Source organism: Periplaneta americana, chromosome 8, assembly GCF_040183065.1.
Source record: "Periplaneta americana isolate PAMFEO1 chromosome 8, P.americana_PAMFEO1_priV1, whole genome shotgun sequence".
In the NCBI taxonomy this organism is placed as follows: Eukaryota; Metazoa; Arthropoda; class Insecta; order Blattodea; family Blattidae; genus Periplaneta; species Periplaneta americana.
The window spans coordinates 129,714,439-129,738,649 of NC_091124.1; the positions used below are offsets into that span (position 1 = coordinate 129,714,439).

General features: G+C 34.4%; 1 protein-coding gene across 7 annotated transcripts in view; it reads left to right on the forward strand.

The window, feature by feature from the left end:
- Nucleotides 1-24,211, forward strand: part of WDR79 (WD repeat domain 79) — a 77,391-nt gene that overhangs the window by 41,795 nt on the left and 11,385 nt on the right. For all 7 annotated transcript variants that reach the window (XM_069833596.1, XM_069833598.1, XM_069833597.1 and 4 more), the window contains 3 exons: nt 10,013-10,255; nt 10,565-10,682; nt 13,299-13,421. In XM_069833596.1, coding sequence (XP_069689697.1) covers nt 10,013-10,255; nt 10,565-10,682; nt 13,299-13,421 — 484 coding nt within the window. The remainder of the gene's footprint in view (nt 1-10,012; nt 10,256-10,564; nt 10,683-13,298; nt 13,422-24,211) is intronic.

Below are 24,211 nucleotides of genomic sequence, written 5' to 3' on the forward strand. Positions count from 1 at the left end.
TAGTTGAAAATGTTTAGTCAGTAACAAAACTGCACCATTTGTATAATTCTGTGAGAAATACAGGCTTGTTTACTTTTGCACATTTTAATTTTAAAGGTTTTAATATGAAACTCTTACCCAAAGGTAGACAGATCAGTAGTGGAATTCTCGCAGGTACATCAAAGAAATTAATTACAAATTTTCAAATCATAAAAGAAATGGATAATCAAGACAAATTAGAACTAATAAAAATTGAAGTATGGAAAAATCAACAACATTTCAAAATCTACAGTGCCTATAATCCACCTTATAATCCCCTTGATCTAACTTTGTTTGATATACAACCTAAAACTATCATAATTGGTGACTTTAACGCCCACTCCCAACTTTGGGGCTACGATAATGTAAACCAACCTGGAAAAATGATCATGGACCTCCTAAATACTACAACCGCAGAACTTGTCTACAGAAAAGAAGATCCCCCTACTTTCATACATTATTCTGGTTCTGGTACAAATCCAGACTTATTATTAGTAACATCAGATATCCATCACGAAACCAAGAAAAAAATAATTGAAGACCCTGGATCTGGCCATAGAGTCATCATTGCTTCTATCCATCTCCACCAAAACCAAAGATAGGCACCCTACAATAACAAAACAACATGGAACTTTAAGAAAGCGAATTGGAAACTATTTACAACAGAACTCGACAAACACCTCAAGGTCAACACACCACTAATGGAAAATACAAACTCAGATAGATTGAACAAATATTTCTGTAAATCTGTTCTTAAAATTGCAAAAAAGCACATTCCACGAGGCAAACCAAAAAAATACACCACATTCTGGACAGAAAACCTGAATTTATTGAAACAAGATAGAGATAAAGCAAGAACCAAAGCAGAACATAGCAAAACACAGAAGATACTCAAGATTGGCGGAAGAAGACTGCCATTCTTAAAAATGCAATCATAACAGCAAAAAAAAACAGTTTCAATAAATTTATTGAAAATATTAATTACAGAACCGATAGCGCTAAAACATATAAATTTCTGAAGAATATTTCAAATACACAGGAAAATACTAGCCAACCTATTATTCATAATAACAAAACACTCACAGATAGTAGATATATAGCAAACGCATTTAATAAACACTTCTCAAACTCTCACAGGTTACTTCCCAATATAAAAAAAACTGACAAATTTATCAAAACAGAATTACATAAAAATAATAAAAACAATATTACTAGTACAAAACCTGAAATATTTCATCAAAATTTTACTTCCAAAGAATTAACTATAGCTATACAAAATTTAAAAACCAAGAAATCTCCTGGCCCCGACAACATTCATTCTGAATTTTTGAAACATCTGGGGGAAAAAGCCAAGTCTGTACTTTTATCCATTTTCAATTTATCATGGAACACCTCAATTCTTGCAGCTTGGAAAAAAGCAATCATTGTACCAATTCACAAAAAAGGGAAACTTGCTCATGATGTTAATAGTTATCGACCAATAGCACTATTAAGCATGATAGCAAAAACCATGGAGTCCATAATCTCCAACAGATTAACTTGGTATTTAGAATCCCAAAACCTTTTATCACCAAGACAAGCCGGTTTTCGACAACTACACTCTACCACTGAACAAGTCATACGCCTCGGCCAAGAAATAAAAGACAGTTTTAACAAGAAAGAAGATACCTTGGCAATATTTATTGACTTTCAGTTAGCATATGACTCTGTTTGGAGAAATAAATTATTACTAAAACTCCAGAAATTAGGCATCTCCAGCAATATGTTCGGATGGATATCAGAATTCCTTAGTCAAAGATTCATTGCCACTAAATTCAGTAACTCACTTTCTAGTTACAGACAAACATTTCGAGGTCTACCTCAAGGCGCTGTCCTCAGCACAACTTTATTCAATATTTATATAAATGACTTACCCTCCCTATTAGAGAAATCAAACATGAAAACAGCACTATTTGCAGATGATATAGTTTTGTGGACTTCCGGATCTTACAGACATAGAGACAAAATTTAAAATTCTGCTCTTAAAGCTCTAAATCAACTACATGAATGGAATACATATATCAAATTTGATGACACTCAATTTAAGCAAAAGTAACTACCAAATATTTTCACTTGGTAAAAAAGAAAGAGAATTCAATATCCAATACAATGGCCAACACCTTCCTAGGACTTATGAATCCAAATATCTTGGAGTTATTTTCGATAGTAAGTTAACATGGAGCAACCATTTGAAATACATTTCTGAAAAAGCTCGTAAAAGATTCTCCCTTCTAAAAAGACTAGCAGGAAAGAAATGGGGATGCTCTAGGAATACTTTGAACACTACATACAAAATGTTTATACAGCCAGTGCTGACATACTGCGGGGAAATTTTAATTACTTCACCTTTCATAAACGACATAGAATATGTTCAAAACCAAGCTCTCAGACTCATTACTGGTGGAATCAAAACAACGCCAATGGATTCTATGAGATTCCACACTAATATTAACAGCATCAAAATGACAATAGAAGAAATAGCACTGATTCAATATGAAAAACTTATCAGATTACCAGGTAACAATTGGCATTCATACAGTCCTCTTTGTAGATTGAAAACTCAAAAAAGTTTCATATCCATTGTTCAAGAATTAAAACAGAAAATAAATATCCCGAATTTAAAAGAAAACTTAAAAATTAAACCAAACCCTTTACCTCTATTAAATATAGAATATAATCTAAATTTAACAGAAGAAATACTGAAATCAGAAGTAAACACTGAAATACTGAAACAATTGTCTTTAGAGACAATTAATATTAGGTACCCTCCACAAAACTGGCTTCATTTATACACCGACGGATCCTTGATCTCCAGAGAACAAGGTGCCGGTGCCGGTGCAGGTGTTACGTGCTGTCTCTTCTCACTTTATAGATCTCTTGGATATGGAACAACAAGTTTTGATGGTGAAATCATTGCAATAAGTGAATGTCTCAGGAATCTTCTATGCCACATCAATAAATTTAGGAATGCAGTTATATTGTCAGACTCCAAAGCAGCTATTCTATCAATCGTCTCTAAACACACACCTTCATCTCAAACAGCAGAAATAACTAAAATGCTCTCTCAATTAATATCACTCAATAAAAGAATTGTATTCCAATGGATACCATCCAATTGTGGAATCCTGGGAAACGAGAATGCGGATGCTTTAGCAAAGAAGGGCAGCACTGCTACTTACAGACCTATTACTAAATCTACGTATTACTCTGTGAAGAGATTTATTAAATCTACATACTTAGACTTCAACAAACAAAATTTGATAAAACAATCCCAAGGGAAAAAATGGAACTCTGCATCAAAATCCACAGTTAATTCCCGATTTACCACGAAAATCGTCTGTAGCTGCATTTAGATTGGCAACAGGCCATGATTGTTTGGCCAAACACCTGCATAGAATTGGATTATATCAGTCCCCTAACTGCCCATTGTGCAACTCAAACCAAGAAATGGATTCGGAACACCTCAAAATCTGTGCTTCAGTGGCTAGTCATGATAATATCTTTGAAAAATATTGGAGTGCAAGAGGTCAAATGACTTTATTGTCAAACACCTGGCATTAGAAAACAACAACAACAACAACTTTTGCACATTTGTTCAATACAGGGATGAATCACTGACAAACATACTAGTAACTCTCGATCAACAGAACGAAATTGCTCTCATTTTTTATTTTAATTGTTGGTTAATACAGAAAATCCCTGTTCACACAAGTAGGTTGAAAACTGCAATGATGTAGATCAGTGATGTCAAAGAAAGAGTGCATAACGGACGTTCGATTCCTTCGCGTGCTTACGTGCTGGAGTGGGATACCGTAAACACAGATAAGAGCAAGACACAGGGACGGAGAAAGTGAATTATTTTCACACGCCTAGACTTGAACGGAGCAGTTTATACCGCACGCACTGGCCGAGAACTGAAGATAAGCGAGCATTGGGCGTCATTTTACTCCTGTGTTTATGAAAACTTGTGATAAAGCTAGCCCAGCTATGCGCTATTAGACGAAACATCACGTGTTTGTCTCTTGGCCTTATCTGGGCTAGGTCCTGTCTCACAGTCAGCTGGTTAGTTCATGCGCATACTATTTATTTTCTTTATTTGATATTTTCAATGCTTTCTTATCAACGGTGCACCAGTAAAAATATGTTATTTGTAATTTCAATGCGGAATCTAACCATATAATTTAAAAATATTTTTTCGTGGGCAAAGGCGTCTTAATGAAGAAAAATCTAAATTTCTCCATTTCCATAAAAAGTAAGAAAAACTGTTTACATGTGAATATAAACTTTAACTTCTGAGCATCAAAATAAACCATGATTTTGATCATTGGGTGAAAGGGTTTCGGAGCCACAACAGTATAAAGTTGCTAATTTTGTGAAAATACGATATATTTAAATATTTTTAATTTAAACACTATGAAGTTCTGATGCCTCAAACTTTGCACAAAGCATTGTATCACAGTTGTCAACGGACAGAAAAAGTTTCATTATATTTAAAAATTGCAAGGCCAATTTTCTCTATATTTCAGTCGATTTGAGATGGAATAGCCCATACATTAAATTTGAACACTATTTATTTAGGCCTACAGGACTGTCTTCAATTGAATACCTCTTTAATAACTGTACTTTATTTTTTTGTTATGTAGCCCTATACATCTGTCAATTCAGTTTACGTATTTGGAAATTAGAAGTTTATCACATTAGTATATACACTGAACTTTTGTAAACTTTGTGTTTACAGCACATGTTTATGAATCATTTGTTTTTAATTTGTTGTTTGTATTTCTATATGTTGGTGTGCTTGTAATTGGGGATAACTCCCTGTAAGGACCCTCAATAAAGAAATAATAAATTAATTGATACATAGTAAATAATCTAGATATTTGTACTTACGGTAGTCTGTAATGTAAATGTAATAATTTTAATCGTTCTTCCCCCGCGATATCTCTGTATGTTTGTTCATTGTATGTTGAATAATGTCGCTGTATGCTGCTTTTCTTACTAATCGTATGTTTTCCACATATTAAGCACTGTATATCTCCTTCCTGTTCCTTGCATAGGAACTCCAGTGCCCATTCGACCTGGAACTTGTAATAAGATATCTTCGCTGGGTGCATGATTAATGCCAATTGTACATTGTACAACCCTCACTGAAGCTGGCATGCTCTGCGTGCTCCAGTGGCACAAGCATTCTCGTAGCGCATATACGCTCTGATTGACATCACTGTTGTAGATGGAGCATATTCTGATAATACTGAAACTTTTATTTTTGCCAAAATCTAGAATTGAAGTAGTGTTGTTTTCCTAAATTTCAACTTCAAAGCTCGAGCTGCCTGAAGTTCAGCCAAATCTGCTACTACCTCTTTTATTGGTGGATGTTTTGTGACTTTAGTAATGGCAAAGGGATTGTGGACCCAGTTGTATTAATTCACATTGATGGAAGGGAAATATTGTTGCAGTTTATCCTTCAACCCGAAAGATATTCTAAAATCAAATTGGAACTGATCTCTGGATCAGTATCAGCTGTGAGAGAAAAAAATTCACGGTTATATTTTCAAGTTTTGACTTCCATATTTTGATTTTTTTAACCCATTCAGCGTTCTTGATACAAAGATATTTTGTTTCTTAATCTGCATAATAGCATTAAAACTATTAATTAATGTTCAAAAATATCAGCTAGGTATGCAGCTTTTAAATGCCAAGTTTCGTCTGTAATGAGGGCAGCAAACTCAGATTTCTCTGGCAAATATTGTTAATAATTCATTCTTCTGGAGAGCAGTGCCGGATTTAGACTTAGGCAACCCAAGCATTTGCTTAGGGCGGCAATTTCCAGGAGGGCAGCATTTTCTCTCTCTCTCTTTCTCTTCCTTTTCTCTCTCAGTCAGTGAAATTTGTTTTTAAAACACATGTTGGTAAATATTTTTGAAGTTTGTTCTTGAACATCTTGTGGAAGTCGGATATTGTTTTGTTATTGTATCGTTGCGGTCGAGATGAGAGTAAAAGGAAAGTGTGCATAGCTGTATTGTAATGCCGGTATCATGTTATTATAGTATGAAACTGCTTAAATGTAACTGCTTGTATAAACAAGAATGCATTGTTGAAAATGAAATTGGATGTGTTTATTATTTATCGCTATGAATAGTAACCACAACTCTCAAATACATTTCCATTATAACATAACGTCAACAGTACTATTTAATCACTTCTCAGCATGTGCACTATATAATTCGATATGAAAAATTTATTCTGCAAAAAGTTGGAGTTTTTTTTTCCTCAGTTTACTTTATACTTCCTATCGAAGCAAGAAATACTCGTAATAATTGTACCACCAACAAAACCAATGCTTAAAAATAAACCACATTCTGCCTTTCACAAATCAATTTTATTTCAACAATGAATAAGTTTGAATATGTTTCTTTACGTCGAGTCGGATGTGCTTCGTCAGATCGACTATGACGATGTCATTAATGCTTTCTTGTGAAGAAAATGCGAAGGAAATTTTTGTAATTTACAAGTAAGATGCATATATTTTGATTACAGTAATTTATTGTTTTCTGAATTGTAATATTTCTCTTCATCACACAAACGCACCCACACAACAGGCAGTGAAGTTGAGATAGCGCTGAGATCTAGTAGGCTCTGAGGATGGTGTCAAGTAACACCGAAATAGCTGTAAGTTGCACATGCTTACATAATTATCACGAGTAAGATCGCCATTTAATCAATTATTTGTAATATTTCATTACAAACTAATTTAAACTAAACATGACCTGTATATTAGCTGCTCATAAATAGTTTGTGGAAGTTGGGGGGGGGGGGGGACAGCAAATTTTAGCACTGCCTAGGGGCGGCCACTATACCTAAATCTGGCCCTGCTGGGGAGTAGGCCTACCTTTCCTTTGTACAAGCAGTGAGTATGGGTATGAAGTACAAGAGATTCATGAAGAGCTCCTGCTTCCTGGCACATGGCTTTGAGATAGTTTTTACTGCTCTACTTTTAATGTAGTTTACCATAGCAACAACTGAATTCATTATACTCCTTAGGGCTAAAGAAATGGTTTTTACTTCCAGAGCTTCCCAATGTGAAAAACAATAAGTTAACTCAATACAGTATTAGGAAAATGTTGCTTTAATCTTCAAGTAAAGACTTTCATTGCTGGTGCGACATCAGTGCACATTGAAATGCAATTTTTCTAATATAGTTAATTTTCATCTGATGTAGCTGTAACAGAATTATAGATGTCTAATCCTGTTGATGCCAGAGGCATTTCTTGTCTTTCGAGTCATCAAATTGAAGTGCAATTTTTTTTACCATCATGTAATTTTTCTGCTACTTGTTTCTGAATGTTGGAGGACATGTCTTCTCTGCAGCTAGCAATAATATAACTTGACAAAGATACTTTCGATATCTCAATTTGAGAACCAGAAAGATGTTCAGACAAATTTAGTAAAATATATCTGATTAAATGGCGTGTTGAAGAGAAATTTTAGGAAATATATGAGGAAAGAAATTCAAAATAGATACAACAACATTATTTCTAAATCAGCTCTTTTGTTTTGTTTTTTTTTTTTTTTTTTATGGAAGTGAATGTTGGATTCTCCGGCAACATGATGAAAATAGAATTAACTGTTCACAGATAAGATTTTTATCCATGTTAAGTGGAGTGACTTTACGAGATAGGATTACAAGTGTTGACATTAGAGAAAAATGATGTGTCGAAGAAATGGTAACATATAAAAAAAATACCAGTCCAAATGGAGTCATCACGTTCAGAGGATGTTAGTTAACCGCTTACCTAGAAAATTATAAAGTAAAAGGAATCCGAATCATAGAAAGACCAGTTCACCGATGGACAGATCAGTTTTTGTAGTCACAGAATGGGCACTGGTTACATAGAACTGTACATGGAAGAAGAAGATGACTGATTTTTGTTGTTTTATCTCCTGTCGCAATGTAAATTTGTGTATTTATCTATGTTCAAATAAACCTTTTAAAATTTTAATTTGTAATCAAGGTAACCATTTAAAATTTTAATTTTAATTAATCTTTCACCATTCTCATTCTCTACGTCTTTTCCAAAACTTTCTATCATTTTACTTCCAATTATTTTTCTGGTTTGTCCGTTCATATCATCCTTGAAATAGTTTTTTATTGCTTACCAATTCTTGTTAATATTTCATTACAAGTATATGTATCATAGTACTAATTTTTGACTGAGGCTTTTCATTTGAAACATATATTTATATCAAAGATTATTGAAATTAAGGGTCACAATTCTCGATTATTGCTTCCGAGTTTGATATTTTGGACTGAAATTTTACATTTTTTTTTTTATCTGTGAGAATTGATTTTATATTATATATATATCCGTCTCCCTCTCCCCTTCTCCTCCCTCTTTCTCTCTCTCTCTCTCTCTCTCTCTATCAGTAAATATGTGAGAGATTATTTCCATTTTGCTCAATTCTTGAAATATTCTTTTTTTGTTTTGTATGATGAGTCACAATCCCATCACAATCTCCATCCTGGAGGACTGGTTTATATTTATGTTATTAGTGTGTTTTTTTCCTCGCCTTTGATGAATCAGCATCTCTCAGAATAGTAACCAGGACCCTTTTAACCTTTTAAGTACTATCAGCCAGACCAGCAATGTAACATGTTTTTTCTTTCAGCTTCAGTAATGTTCCACTACTTCACTACAGCCACTTCATCCATCTTGGAATATGAATAATCTGTGAAGTTTAAAAACACTGTTAAACACACAGATAGTAATTTCAGTCTAGTATGGCATAGATTTTTACTTTTCTTTTAAATTTTATTTACAAACCTTTCAGAACTAATTACAGATTCTATTCCCTCTCAGAGTCATATCATGTCAGATGGATCTTTCTGTTATGATATGACTCTCAGGAAGTAAATTGCAAGTAGTTCTGAAACGTTGGAATTAAATCTAATCTAGTTAAAAATAATTCAAAATATTCTTTAAAAACCAATCACAGAGAGCTCTTAAAATTGAACAATGAGTCGGTGCTCAATAGTCATTAGCATTGAAATTATCGTAGCCACAAGCTTTACTCCTTTAGTGAAGAAGCCTTTAGATCTTGTTTACATTTTTCATATTTTGAAGATGGTCTTAAGTACTAATTTCATGTTGACGTGTTGTATTAAATAGATCTTACATTAACCTTGAAGCTTTAAGATGTGGAACAAGTCAAAATTTTACAACATTACAATATTCATTAGTTAAGCTATACAATACATAGTATACAGATTAAGTCAATATACAAACATATTTTAGGTGAGCTATAAACTATGACATGGCTTAATACTGTTTACTTTTCAACAAGTAACTTTTAAAATTGACAACTTCTCAATATAAATCAGTCCAACAGAAATCTCAAAAAATTTTTGTTATTATTTGAGTTGTAGCAGCCATAGATTCCACCATAAGTTATATAGGCTTGTTTGTGCAGGCACTTGCTGAAAAGTAAACAGTATTAAGCCATGTCAGCACAAACACAGACATATGTAAAATTCATACATGAGAAAATAATCACACTGTATTCGATGTACTTTGCTGAAACTTGGAGATTCATTTTTGTGGCTACTATATTTTCTTCATGTACAGATACAGCCAAAATAAAAATATATTTCTATAGAAAAGTGTATGGTACAAGATTTCCATGCTGAAGATTGAGTTCAAATTACACCAAATTCAAGTGGAACATGTGGTGGATGAATATGATGTTGAGCAAGTTTTGAGGTAGTCTGATTTCATTTCACCATTTCTCTGTAATTTATAAATATTATCATCAGCATAGAAGAGTGGGACACTACTGCACTGCACCATCTTCTCTGCGATACAAACTGCATGGGATACCTATGGTGAATGAAAAATGGAGCAAGTAATCCCTGAAATTCCTAGTATTCTAGTGCATCACCCTACAATATCTGTTTCAGGGGTATATTCAGAACCAAATGGCACGTTGCTGTGTCTCTTCCTTGGACATGCAGGTGGCCTCACCCACTTGCAGTTCTCACCGGATGGAACAAAATTGATAAGCGGTGGACGCAGACATCCGAATATGGTCTGCTGGGATATCAGGAACCCTGGAACTGTCCTCTTCACTGTGGAGCGAATTGTCACTACCAACCAGCGAATGTACTTCGACATCACACCTGACTCCAAGTACCTTGTATCAGGTGAGGCATCACCACGAAATAATGTGCTTTGCCACAAAAGTCACATTCAACATTTTATTGGTCAACTTTTTTTTTTTTTTTTTTTGATATGATGTATTTTGAAAATCTTCAGCTGCCATTCTACTGGATCTTCTCAATTCTTCTTCTTCTTCTTCTTCTTCTTCTTCTTCTTCTTCTTCCTCCTCCTCTTCTTCTTCTTCTTCTTCTTCTTCTTCTTCTTCTTCTTCTCTTAGAACATCAGTCATCTATACTTACATATGTCCATAAGTACCCATGATATGTGGTTTCAGTGGTACATATTGATTGCAGGTAATACCAATGGCTGTCTGAATGTGTGGGATATGCTGCAAACTCCAAATAGAGTAGAACAAGTGCTGCCTGTATGCTCTGCATTCCAAGCCCATCAAGACTGTGTCAATGGTATTAGGTGAGAAATGTATCGTGTTATGTAGACCTAGGGCAATAAAATCCTCTGATTGTCTCCTACATGGGGTAGACAGTGCTTAACGTCCTGTGTTATGAGAGATCCCCTTCATAATTGACAGGATTCCTGGCAAGATTTACTGGATTTACTGGATCAGTATTATAAATGCCATTTAAATCTTATGTTCAGTTTAAACTCAAGTTTTTCGTTCTGCTTCGTATTATAAACCTTAACTACTAGTTAATCTTGAGTTTAACTTGATCGGCAGTCTTCTGCGATTTAAACTGCAGTTCAATGAACAGCAGTACAAGATGGCAGCTTCTGCTATACAAATGGACATGACACGTTTTCTGAAAACTTATCAGTGATGATGAAGTGATCAGTATTACTGAATGACCATGGTGGCCAAGAATTTTTCGAAATAGAGTGCACCACTTTGAAGTATAAATGAACATAGTTTTGAAACAGATTGAGGCTTTCTAAGCAGATAGAACTAGGCATTATAATCCTAACCTTGTTTCGAAAAAATGAAACTCGGATATAACATGCAACAAGAAGATGAGAAGGTGCAAAAATATGCTTTAGGGTTAGAATTTAAAGATTATTTGAAAAGATAAACGATTTCTTTTTTAATTTAAAAACATTTTGTTATACCTCTATATCAGTCACTTGTTGCACTGCGCTTTTTTTGTTTTCTTCTGGTAGTAGGTATACTGAAAACGATGGAAGATTTCAGTGGTGTCCATAAATCTACTGTAAACCTATTACGCATTGTGCTGTGTGTGGCATACAGTCTCCTGGTAAGATTTACAATGAAAAATACTGGAGCCTGATTTATAAACACACTAATAATATTACCTAATTTCATTAGACTCATAAAAATAATTTTAATGTATGACCGAATTCTGTTTCATAAACATTCTAGACAACTTATAAAATACGTACACTAATATAATTACTTCATTAGTCAGTTGATTCTGTATGGAGTTATGTCCCAGATGGTCATGCATGGTTTAGTCTGGTTGCATTGTGTTTGGGGGTATATCGTTGGTAGCCAGCATTAAGAAATTATTTGAGGTTAAGTCTGACATACTGAAGTAGGTGGTATTGGTCCTCTACAGGTTTTTTATGATATTCTCTTTGTTATTGAAGAACAAAGATGTTTCTTAATGAAGATTCTCCCTCAGCACTGGCTATTTTAAATTACTAACATAATTAAACAGCTGTGATCGTCTTCTTTTCCTAGCAGTAATACCAATTGTATTCCACTATGTTTTAACTTAACTGAGACTCTATAATACAGTGTGTTGAGTTAAATTCTCGGTTAGGTTTAACATAATCTTTAGATTAACCTCACTTATAAAACCAGGCCTAAGTTTCCTGTATCACAGGATGAGAATCTGATTCACTGATGCGTGAATGAAGAAATATAAATGAGAAGCAGAAGATTCTACAATGATATTAATGCAGAGTTCCAAAGACTTTTGAAAGATGAATATTTGTGTAAAGAGTAGAACTGTCAACGATATTAGGTATGAAGGAGCATAGAGAAAGTCATAGGGCTGATTCAAAGAGGCTTATCTCCCACTCCACATCAGTTATTCGCAGATCTAATCTGCTTTTGCACTTTGATTTGTGAACTATACATTTGAATTTGAGCTGTTTGCACATATAAGATAATAAAGAATACAATGAGTGTTATATGATATTAATCATCTTTTCATCAATACTGAATAGTTATTGGAGTTGAAAGTTACATAAATTAAAACAAGATAAGGAACATGAGATAATATTCCATACGTATTTAACAGTTATCCGTTATTAAATTTGTAATAATAATAATAATAATAATAATAATAATAATAATAATAATCTTTATTGTCATTGAATGAAAAACTTCACTATAGACATTGTCAAATGTTACAATCGTACTGCAATACATTTCATAGATATAGGTACAAAATAAAAATGTAATTATTAAAGCAATGTAGATATTTATCAAATTACATAATATGAAGTTAAAAGTACTATATTTACTAGATAAAAGACAGTATCAAGTACTAATTGTCATATGTTTAATAACTAATTAAGAATACTACAAACAGAGGTTAATAATAAACTTTAAAAATGCAACATAAGGTAGTGCAATTTGCTCTGTTCATTAATACATTGAAATTTAAATGTAAATTGATTTACCACAAGGTTTCATTTAAAATCTCATTATTAAAAAAAATAAGAAACAACAACCATAACATTTAAAACTGCTTTGTTTAAAAATGTATGTCAATTTCAAAGAACTCATTTATTGAGTAAAGTGGGTTTTTAATTAACCAACTGTACAATTTTGTTTTATAACTTTCAACAGGAAGAAGTTGAATGTTTATAGGGAGCTTAATAATTTGATTCCAATCAATTTATAGTATTTTTTTGTCAAGCTAAGTCTACAAAGTGGATAATCTAATAATTGCCTATTCCTCGTTGTATGATTGTGTATCTCACTTCTCATATTAAAATCCTGCAAATGTTCTTTCATAAACACTAGAACATCATATATGTACAGATTTATGATTAATTGATATTTATTAAATTGTCTCTCAGCTACACATGTTATATTTGCAGCGTGCACCAACAGTATCCAATCCTGGCCACTGCATCAGGACAGCGCCATATCACCAGTTCAGGATGTGAATCTGATGATTCTTCTATTGAAGACATTTGTCAGGAGACGAGTCTGAAATTATGGTGGGTTGGCAGTATTGCATCAGAATCATGATAAACGCCAATACAGTATAGTCTGTATGGCTGATTGCCTAAATTATCAATGTACTTTGATCTTGAGCACCTCAGTGTTATCTGCTTCTTTACCTCGTCACAAAAATAAATACAGTATACTTGACCTTTTCTGTGATGTAGATAACATGGGAGCATGGTTCAAGAAATATCATTGCCACTACCCACGTTATTCCTACTTCCATTCTTATCCTTACCCCTACATGCAATATAATAGCTTTCCAACGCTGAAGAAACAATGGTCATGATTATCACGAATCACGCCTAATAGACCTATGCCATCCTCATCTAAAAGTCTTAAACAAAAACAGTGGTATGCAACATTATTGTATTATTGATCTACGTAAATTTCGCCATAACCTGCACCAGAGTGCTCAATCTCTTTAGGCATGAATTTAATGGCATAGTATAGTTACAACCAGAGCCCGGATTTTTATTACCTAAACATTACTATTGTAACATGGTATAGTTCAAGATCAGTAACCATTTCCTCTCTCTAAGGCAGCAGTTCCCAAAGTGTGCTCCGCGAAAGATTCTCAGGGGCTCCGTCAGCGGAAGTTATGAAGATGACAAAAATTGCTAATTCCATCTAGTCTCTAGCGGGGAAAACGGAAACTACTTCCATTAAGTGAAAAATACTTTCTGAGAAAGTAGTTTGCATTCTTCTTGCTGCATGGAAGCATTAATATTAGAGCTACTAGTCACTGGAACTATCTCGATCTTTCTTGCTTGCCAAGCACTCAATGATTCTCGAAATTTATTTTATTTTTTATATACTGGGCAGGCAGCGTTTGTTATTCGTGGTACGTGGAATCTACAATCTATTGACTGTTACGTTACCTCAAAAAATATATATACTGTATACCTGCATGTTAATTTGATAGCAGATGTGTTAGCTAAACTTTCGTTGAACTGGAACTGTGGCTTAATCCGGGCTCCCTAAGACCTAAGCGTCATTAGCCATCAACCAGTGCTCGGTCAAAGGGAGATAACAACAGCTATAACCTTACTTCAAAGAAGATAGTGCGAATTCCTGGGAATTGAGTTCGGAATATGTTGAACATGATCCTAACTCAGAGTCTACGATGCCTAGTGTAGAGGTATTGAAAGTAACAAACGAAAATATTGTGTTTTATATTTAATGATAAAACACACGTGTTAGGTCAATAATACAGTATTCATCGATTTTATGAAATACATTAAAGGTGATTTATATTTGGACATGGGATTCACTGAGTTTGCTGATGAACGTCCACAGCGTGTGATATGTAACAAAGTTTTTCCCAATAGTTCTATGTTCCGTGCCAAGCTTAGACGGCATTTCTCAATTAAAAAATTCACAAATAAAACTTCACACTACTTCGAAAGAAAAAGTGACGAACTCCATGCAGTTCAGACAAAATTTTACCTCGTGTAAAAAAAACAATGAGAAAGCACTGAAAACATCGTACGTGGTTAGTCATGACCAGACTCTTGGTGGTAAACATCACCCTTGCTGAAACTCTTATGAAACCACTATTAGTGAAGGTAGTGAAGTGCATGAAGGACGAGAAAACTGCAAACTTGATTTCCAGTGTGTCCTTATCAAATAACACTGCATAATCGAATCCAGAATCTATGAAAAGACGTAAAAAATATATTTTCCCGTATCAGTTAAACGAAATTTTTGTTACAACTTGACAAATCCACGGTCTGTGCCGGATTAGCTATGTTAATGATGTTTATGCGGTATGAATTTTGAGGTTCTTTCATTAAATATTTTGTTCTGCAGCCATTGCCATCCTCTACAACCGGTACTGAAATTTTTTCTTCTTCATTGAAAACTCGATACCATGGGACAGTTGCATTGACATGTGCACAGATGGCACAAAGGCCATGGTAGGTCCTGTTGCTGGCGCTGTTACAAGGATCAAGAAAGTTTTAAAAACTGAACAAGTAGTCACTGTGTACTACACCGACACGCTCTCGCAACGAAAAAATGCCAGCGTTATTAAAGCAGGTACTAGACAACGCTGTCAAAATTATAAATTTTGTTAAGGCACGACCTTTGCAGTGTAGGCGACTTAAAATCCTGTGTGAAGATATGGGTAGTATACATAAGTCATTGTTAGTAATATTACACACAGAAGTGCGATGGTTGTCGCACGGTAAAGCGTTGTCCCGATTACATGAACTTCGAACAGAAGTTTCTTCACTTTTGAATTACCAGAACAGTTTGCTAACAGATTATTTGAATGATCAGGAATGGTTGTACAAATTATGTTACTTGGCAGACATTTTTCAAAAATGAATTCAGCACATACAAGGTAAACGAAAGACTATATTCGATGCTGATGACGAAATTGTCGCATTGAAGAAAAAGATAGTGTTCTACATAGAAAGCGTCGACAATAAGGATCTTACGTTTCTCATTGACTTCAAACTTTATAGAAGAAAATAACATAACAATGAATGTCTCATTAATAGCAATAATGAAAGAACACCTTGACAATTTGCTTCAAGATATCAATTCATACTTTCCAAGAGACACTCAGGAATTGATTCTAAAGAAATATGAGTGGATTGTTGATCCATTTCCAGTGATATCAAAACCAGCAGCCCTCACTGCTTCAGATATGAGGTCCTTATAGACATGGTTTCGAACAGCCACTGTCAGGCATAATTTAAAAGCAAACCATTTCCCAAATTTTGGGCTAAGATAGGGGAGGATCTTTTGATATTAAGTTCAAAAGCTAAATTTCTCTCGCTGCCTTTTGGTACTGTGTACCTCAGTGAAACAACCTTTTCGAGGTATGTGGCTACAAAAACAAAATATCGAACTTGTTTTGACACAGAAGACGATATACGTCATCAACTAACTTCTATGATACCGGACATTGATAAACTCTGTCGCAAGAAACAGGCACATTCTTCACATTAACTTCGGGTGTACATGTAACATTGTAACATTTTTTTAAATATCTTAAGTACTTGTTAATATCATTTTGTAGATTTAAATAAATTATATCCAGTACTTTTTTACTATTATTTCCTTTATTGATATATATATTCATACTTCCGTTTATGTATCGTGTGAAAAATAATGCGTCATAGAACATGGACAGATAAAACTAAAAAGTAAACATTTCTTGGGGCTCCACGAGAAACTTTTGTTTCAAAAAGGGCTTCGTGGCTGGAAAAGTTTGGGAACCGCTGCTCTAAGGTAAAACCCTCATTGTCACTGGGTACTTCTTTATGGTCTGGTGAGCATTTACTATGAAATATATTCACTTTGCAGTGAATGTAAATGAAATGAAGATACCGCACATAAAATCTGTAGTAGCAATTTACACAGATAACACCTTTCATTTTAAATATTATCTGTTACGCAAAGACTCTGATTCAAATATAGTATAAACTACGCCACAGCTTTCTATACTTAACCCGCAAACATAGGGGTGAGTCTTTGAGACCACTCCAGAATTTTTAATGTGGAAATGAACTGGTTCCCGCCACTTTACGAATGTGAACTTTCTAGCCAGAAACCAGTGATACAGTTCAGTTAGTGGTATTCAATTATTCTGTATAGTACTGGAGATTTACACATAGTATACTGCTAGCAGTCTTCACGCTCATATAACTGAACTGTTTCTCCATTCTTGCAATGGATTCTATATAAAGTTTGTGTTAGTGATGAAAACTTTGACGAGACAGTACTGAGTAGACGAAGGATGAGGATAGTGACGTTAACTCTGCAGGTGAACATGATTTCGTCCTTGAGAGTGATCAACAATGATTGCCTATTAAAGTAAGTAATATTTTGAATACAGTATAACCTCGTTAATATGCTTGTCAAAAGTCTGTGGCATTGAAGCATTATAAGCAGAACAGCGCTTTAGATGGGAAATGATTTATGAAATGAGGAAAATAATTAGACACCACTTCATAGGAAAATGCAAATAAGAGTTAATTTCATATGAAAAAATCTTTGATTGTTGTTTGCCATGTGTTTGTACTGCTATTATGAATGGTAACATTTTCTCTGGAGTTCAAGTAACTACAGATATCTTCACTTGATACACCACTAGGAGCAACAGTAACATAATTTTTCACTTACAGAAAGAGATTTCCACCTTGCTATTTTGTACTATCAAACTTACTGCACACTCCACAGAATTCAAAGAATGATTACCACCTTGCTATTTTGTACTATCAAACTTACTGCACACTCCACAGAATTCAAAGAATGATTAAATTTTATAGAAAGGACAGGAATGTATTGACAACGAGACTTTTGAGTGTTAAAATCCTTTCATATCAGTACAACTTCCTACAGTGTTGACCGGAGGGTTTTTTCCAGTTAGAGGGTGAAATTTCTTCCTTCGACTCTGATGCAATGACCCTCAGTACAGTCAAAGCAACGTATTTCTTCACAGTACTTTTAAAACATAAGTTTCGCAATTTTATACGGCATTTTTTACTCATTTCCGATCCGAAAAAAGTGCTACAAGCAGGATTTGGAAGCATTACAAGAGGGTAAAATTATCCAGAATTGTATATGAAATGTCCACCAACCGTATGAAAAGTATGTAATTAATGGAATAGTGTTATAAGTGGGTGCGTATTAATAAAGTTTTACTGTATTTTTACATTTTGCTTTAAACATATATTATTTCAGTTTTTATTTCATTTAATCATTAAATATCCTCATTTTTACGAGTGCAATAACTGTATAACATTATAAACGTGTTTTATACGTTATTTTTTTTTGTATGACAGCATAATAAAACAATAAAGAAATAACCTCAGATTTGTAATGGTATCATGGTCTATGAAGAAAGAAGTTATGACAACAATGATGTATTAAATATTATAGCATTATGGAGCAACAATTTGAAATACATTTCTGAAAAAGCTCGTAAAAGATTCTCCCTTCTAAAAAGACTAGCAGGAAAGAAATGGGGATGCTCTAGGAATACTTTGAACACTACATATAAAATGTTTATACAGCCAGTGCTGACATACTGCGGAGAAATTTTAATTACTTCACCTTTCATAAACGAAATAGAATATGTTCAAAACCAAGCTCTCAGGCTCATTACTGGTGGAATCAAAACAACTCCAATAGCTTCTATGAAATTCCTCACTAATACCAGGACGAATAGAAGAAATAGTGTACGCACTCCTATGCTTTCTCATTGTTGGTGGCGGACCTGACAACTAGTGGCGCTTCGATCGCTAGGAGCCATCTGTTGTCTGAAGTGAGACACCGAAAATATATTTCTCGCGCGTTTAATGGTGAAAGTTTCTAAGAGTTGTTAATATGATTCGTTGTTGAGAGTTATGTAGATGTCTTCAGTTTGTTGTGCTCTGAATTAACCAGTGACAAAAGAATATTGTATGGTGGTTTACAAAACAATTACAAAAATTCCGTACTGTTTTGTTCCGAGTTGTAGCTCGGAATACAGTAGAAATAGTGTAACAAGTCATTTCTTTTCATCTTCCAAAGAAAAAATAAATGAGTTTGGGAAATGGGTCAGAGCGATTTTGCGGAAAAATAGGCAGCTTTCGGTAAATAACCGATCAGACTGTTTTAATATAAAAAGTCATAAGACAGCAATGCAGCGAGTGTGTTGAAAATTACAACGAGGAACTCTACCTCACATTTTCCCTAATTTACCGAAATGTTTATATATATATATATGAAAATAAACATTGCAGAGCGGTAATATTCGATGAGGTCAAACTCAGGGAAGAAATTCAATTTAATAATTATTCCCTTAAAATGAACGTATTTTTTTTATTTCGAAGATCTCACGACTGATATCCAAAAGAATCAATTACCAAATCATGCATTAGTATTTATGTTTATGCCATTTATGCAAGATTGGATTCAACCAATTGCTATTTACGCTAGTAGAAACGCTACTCCAGGTGACATTCTCGCTAAAATTCTTATACAAGTTATACTACAATTAGAAGCAGTTGAGACGAGAGTAGTCGGTCTCATTTGTGATGGCAGTCAAAGAAATAGAAAGGCCTGGAAGTCTTATAAATCAGTGGAAAAAATTTTCAGAATTATACTATATTCCTAATTCGTTCGACGATAAAAAAGAAAGATACAGGCATCGTAGTAACCTCGCAGAGTACTTTAGAAATGAGCGAATGAATCTGGAGCAAAGGATACAAATATATCCTAACAGGGAAACTCGCCCAAGACCCCTTGGAACGTCACTTCGGAATTTTGTCTCCACTCAGTTCAGATGACCATTCCTCGACGATAGATTTCTTCCACATGTATTTACTACGAAGCAGATGCTTAACATTGCTGGAAACTCTGATGAACTACTCACGTCGTTTGTGAATCAAATGCGAAACATTAGCGCGAAATGTGGAATTACGCGACAAGACATTTAAGAAGTATGTAGAAACTTGCATAAAAGAAAAAAAATGTTATTCATGAAAAAATACATGGTCAAGACTGGGAAAGTGCTGTGCCCGAGTTGGTGAATACCACTCCTGCTGCGTTGATTGACAGATGTTTAGTGTATTATATGGTCGGTTATGTCGTAAATCATTCCTCTAATTTTATTGCGTGTACTCTCTGTGCCCTTCGACAGGAATGTAATTGGTCTAAACATTGTGCAGCTCTCACCCAAATCAAAGACTACGGATCAGGTAGGAACGTCAGTTTTTTAACCCATCCCTCCCAAGCTGTGTATGACGTACTTATTCAAACAGAATTGAAAATTAAAGAAAAGATTAGCTCAGCAAGTGCAATGTGGATGACATCTTCTATTTTGACACCATTGACGCTCTTTCGATCCAGTCTTTGAAAGCAGGTTGATGCAGAGAACACATCATGGTTATTATTACTAAATTAGTCTACCACTACTTAAAGTGCTGATTCTTCTCCAGAACAAAGTAAATCCGAAGATAAATTACAAGCTCGTAAATCCCTCAAGTCATCTCGCAAACTCTCGAAGGTAACAGGCAACTAATCCGTGTGAATAATTTAATTAATTTATAGGCACGAAAAATATCATTCACCTCTTTATTTACTAACATTTTGTAGGTTTTTTCTGTCCCTGAATTCGCAGCTTGTTACGAAAAGATTATTTAAATCCTAAACTTATAATATTGCTTCTACAACGTTTCAGATCCCATTGTATTTTCTGTTAAAACGTTCATAATAGTATTACCTGATAGAAGACTATTAATTGTGAGTAAGAGACTATAAAGGTATTTCTTAAGTTACGAATAGCCGGGTTAAATGGAAGAAATTTGCTTTTAAAAAGGACTACATTCAGCGTAACAAGTACTGTGAACTCCTTCCAAGTCAGGCTCATAGCAGTAACAGCGCCGCGTTGTGGCGGATCCGTGTAAACTCACAGAGTGCGTACACTATTTCTTCTATTCGTCCTGCTAATACTAACAGCATCAAAATGACAATAGAAGAAAAAGCACCGATTCAATACGAAAAACTTATCAGATTACCAGGAAACAATTGGCATTCATACAGTCCTCTCTGTAGATTGAAAACTGAAAAAAAGTTTCATGTCCATGGTTCAAGAATTAAAACAGAAAATCAATATTCCGAATTTAAAATAAAACTTACAAATTAAACCAAACCCTTTAACTCTATTAAATATAGAATATAATCTAAATTTAACAGAAGAAATACTGAAATCAGAAGTAAACACTGAAATAATTAAACAATTGTCTTTAGAGACAATTAATATTAGGTACCCTCCACAAACTGGCTTCATTTATACGCCGACAGATCCTTGATCTTGTTATGTGCTGTCTCTTCTCACTTTATAGATCTCTTGGATATGGAACAACAAGTTTTGATGGTGAAATCATTGCAATAAGTGAAAGGCTCAGGAATCTTCTATGCCACATCAATAAATTTAAGAATGCAGTTATATTTTAGACTCCAAAGCAGCTATTCTATCAATAATCTCTAAACACACACCATCTCAAACAGCAGAAATAACTAAAATGCTCTCTCAATTAATATCACTCAATAAAAGAATTGTATTCCAATGGATACCATCCCATTGTGGAATCCTGGGTAACGAGAATGCGGATGCTTTAGCAAAGAAGGACAGCACTGCTACTTACAGACCTGTTACTAAATCTACGTATTACTCTGTGAAAAGATATATTAAATCTACATACTTAGAATTCAACAAACAAAATTTGATAAAACAATCCCAAGGGAAAAAATGGAACTCTCTGCATCATAATCCACAGTTAATTCCCGATTTACCACGAAAATCATCTGTAGCTGCATTTAGATTGGCAACATGCCATGATTGTTTGGCCAAACACTTTCATAGAATTGGAATATATCAGTCCCCTAACTGCCCATTGTGCAACTCAAACCAAGAAATGGATTCGGAACACCTCAAAATCTGTGATTCAGTGGCTGACCATGATAATATCTTTGTAAAATATTGGAGTGCAAAAGGTCAAATGCCTGGCATTAGAAAACAACAACAACATATTATAGCATGGCAAATCGTTTCCTAATGTTAACTTTATGGCATAAGTTATGCCGTCATAATGGACGTCATGATGTTTTAGTTGGTGTGGTAATATTTTACGGCTCTAGTATAATAACGTGACATATTGTGCACGATTTTCACTAATGATAAAGACTGTTTATAATGCTGCAGTATAAAAATGTATATTATTCCGCAAATTTCATTGAAAATTAAACATTAATACATAGTGAGTTTTGATAGATGCGTACTCATGTATTTTCAAACAGTAGGTGTCACCACATTGAGTATTTATGATTTTATAAATAAAATATTGCAATATATTACATCTCTGTTTTTAAATTAAGTGAAGGGATGTAAAAGAACAGTACCCAAGTTATTTCACATCCATTGCTTTATTCTTGTGCCAACAACAATATTAATACATACAGTAGCAGTATCAGAGACCACATGCCTGTGTTAACAGCTCACATTACGTCTGTTGTTGAGGGTTAATAAGACATGCTGGCATGTATTTTTATTGTTATGGCATGAGTTTGTAGCAGAAAAAGACTGTATCATGATTAATACATGACTAATATTGTCGCTAATAGTAAATCAGTAAAATTCTAAAATAATTTAAATACAGTAAAACTTCATTAACACATTTCACACATTACGTTTTTTCCTTAAGTTCCAGCAAAATTCCTATACTTTCCATGTTAATTTATTGCAGTTATATGTATTTTGTTTGTACAGTAGCGTGCAAATTAATCCGAACATGACATATTTTTACATTTTCTGTCATTGTTGGCCTCACAGCTGCTCATACCGCTTTAATTGACATCTGTAGTACGTGTAATTCCATTGTTGAAGGTCTGTCATTATTTTTTTTATAATATGTGACATTTTGCCTGTCGTTTTGTACTTATAAGCATTTCAGTTGTGTTGAAGACTTAATACTGCAATCATGTGTACATTCTGTCGTCTTCACAAATGGATACAACTCCACGAAAACGGTCTAAAATTATAACATTAGCAGAGCATTCTTCTATGACACAGAGGCAAATTGCTGCAGAATGTCACATCGGTTTGGCTACTGTTAATTCGATCACAAAACGATACAGGGAGACTGGATCCATCACACCCCAGGAAAAAGGAAACTGTGGCCGGAAAAGGAAGACTTCACCTGCCGATATCGTTTAATTGTCAGGAAAAGTAAATTAAATCCTAGACTAACTGCTGTCGACTTACCACGCGAGTTAATGGCTACCACTGGAGCGAATATTCACGTCACAACAGTGCGGCGTAGGCTTTTGGAAGCTGGACGAAGGGCTTGTAAGCCTATTAAGAAGCAACTGCTAACCCCTGTTATGTGCAAAAAACGCTTAATGTGGGCAAAATTACATCAACACTGGACAGTGAATGACTGGAAGAATGTACTTTTTTCCGATGAGTCTCATTTCGAGGTCCACGGCCACCATGTTTCTTACATACGGAAAGGATCCGAAAAAGTAACAGCAGCTCATCTCCAACAAGCACCCAAATACCCCCCTAAAGTAATGTTTTGGGGTTGTTTTACACATGAAGGACCTGGAGCATTAATACCTATCAAGGGAATGATGAATTCTGACAAATATATTCACTTATTAGAAACCAGAATCGTACACCAGCTGCAAAAATCATTTCCGGATGGCAGAGGTGTGTTCCAACAAGACCTGGCACCATGCCATACATCTCGAAAAACTACAGAATTCTTCAACAAGAATAATATTCAGGTACTCCCCTGGCCAGGCAACTCACCCAACATCAACCCCATTGAGAACTTGTGGTCAATTTGCAAAAGAAGAATGCAAAAAATGGATTGTTCTACAAAGGAGAAGATGATTTCTGCCCTCAATGGTGTATGGTTTCGCGATGAAGAAATGAAGAATATTTGTGGGAAATTAGTGGAATCCATGCCAAATCGTCTCAGAGCTGTTATTAGGAACAAGGGAGGCCACATAGATTACTCAGGTATGTCTTAGATCCTTTTTTTATCCTGTTTGAGTGTTTTTGCATAAGTAATTACGTTGTTCGGATTAATTTGCACGCTACTGTACATTTTTTCATACTTATACGATCGTGTTTTAAACCCTGAGAGGTACAAAACTTTATTTATGTGTTCTAATAATTAAATTTTTCTCGACATTAGATATACCATGAAAATGTAAGTATGCAAAAATAGCGTATTTACAGCATCGAATATAATACGCACACCAATTTTTTATCCTA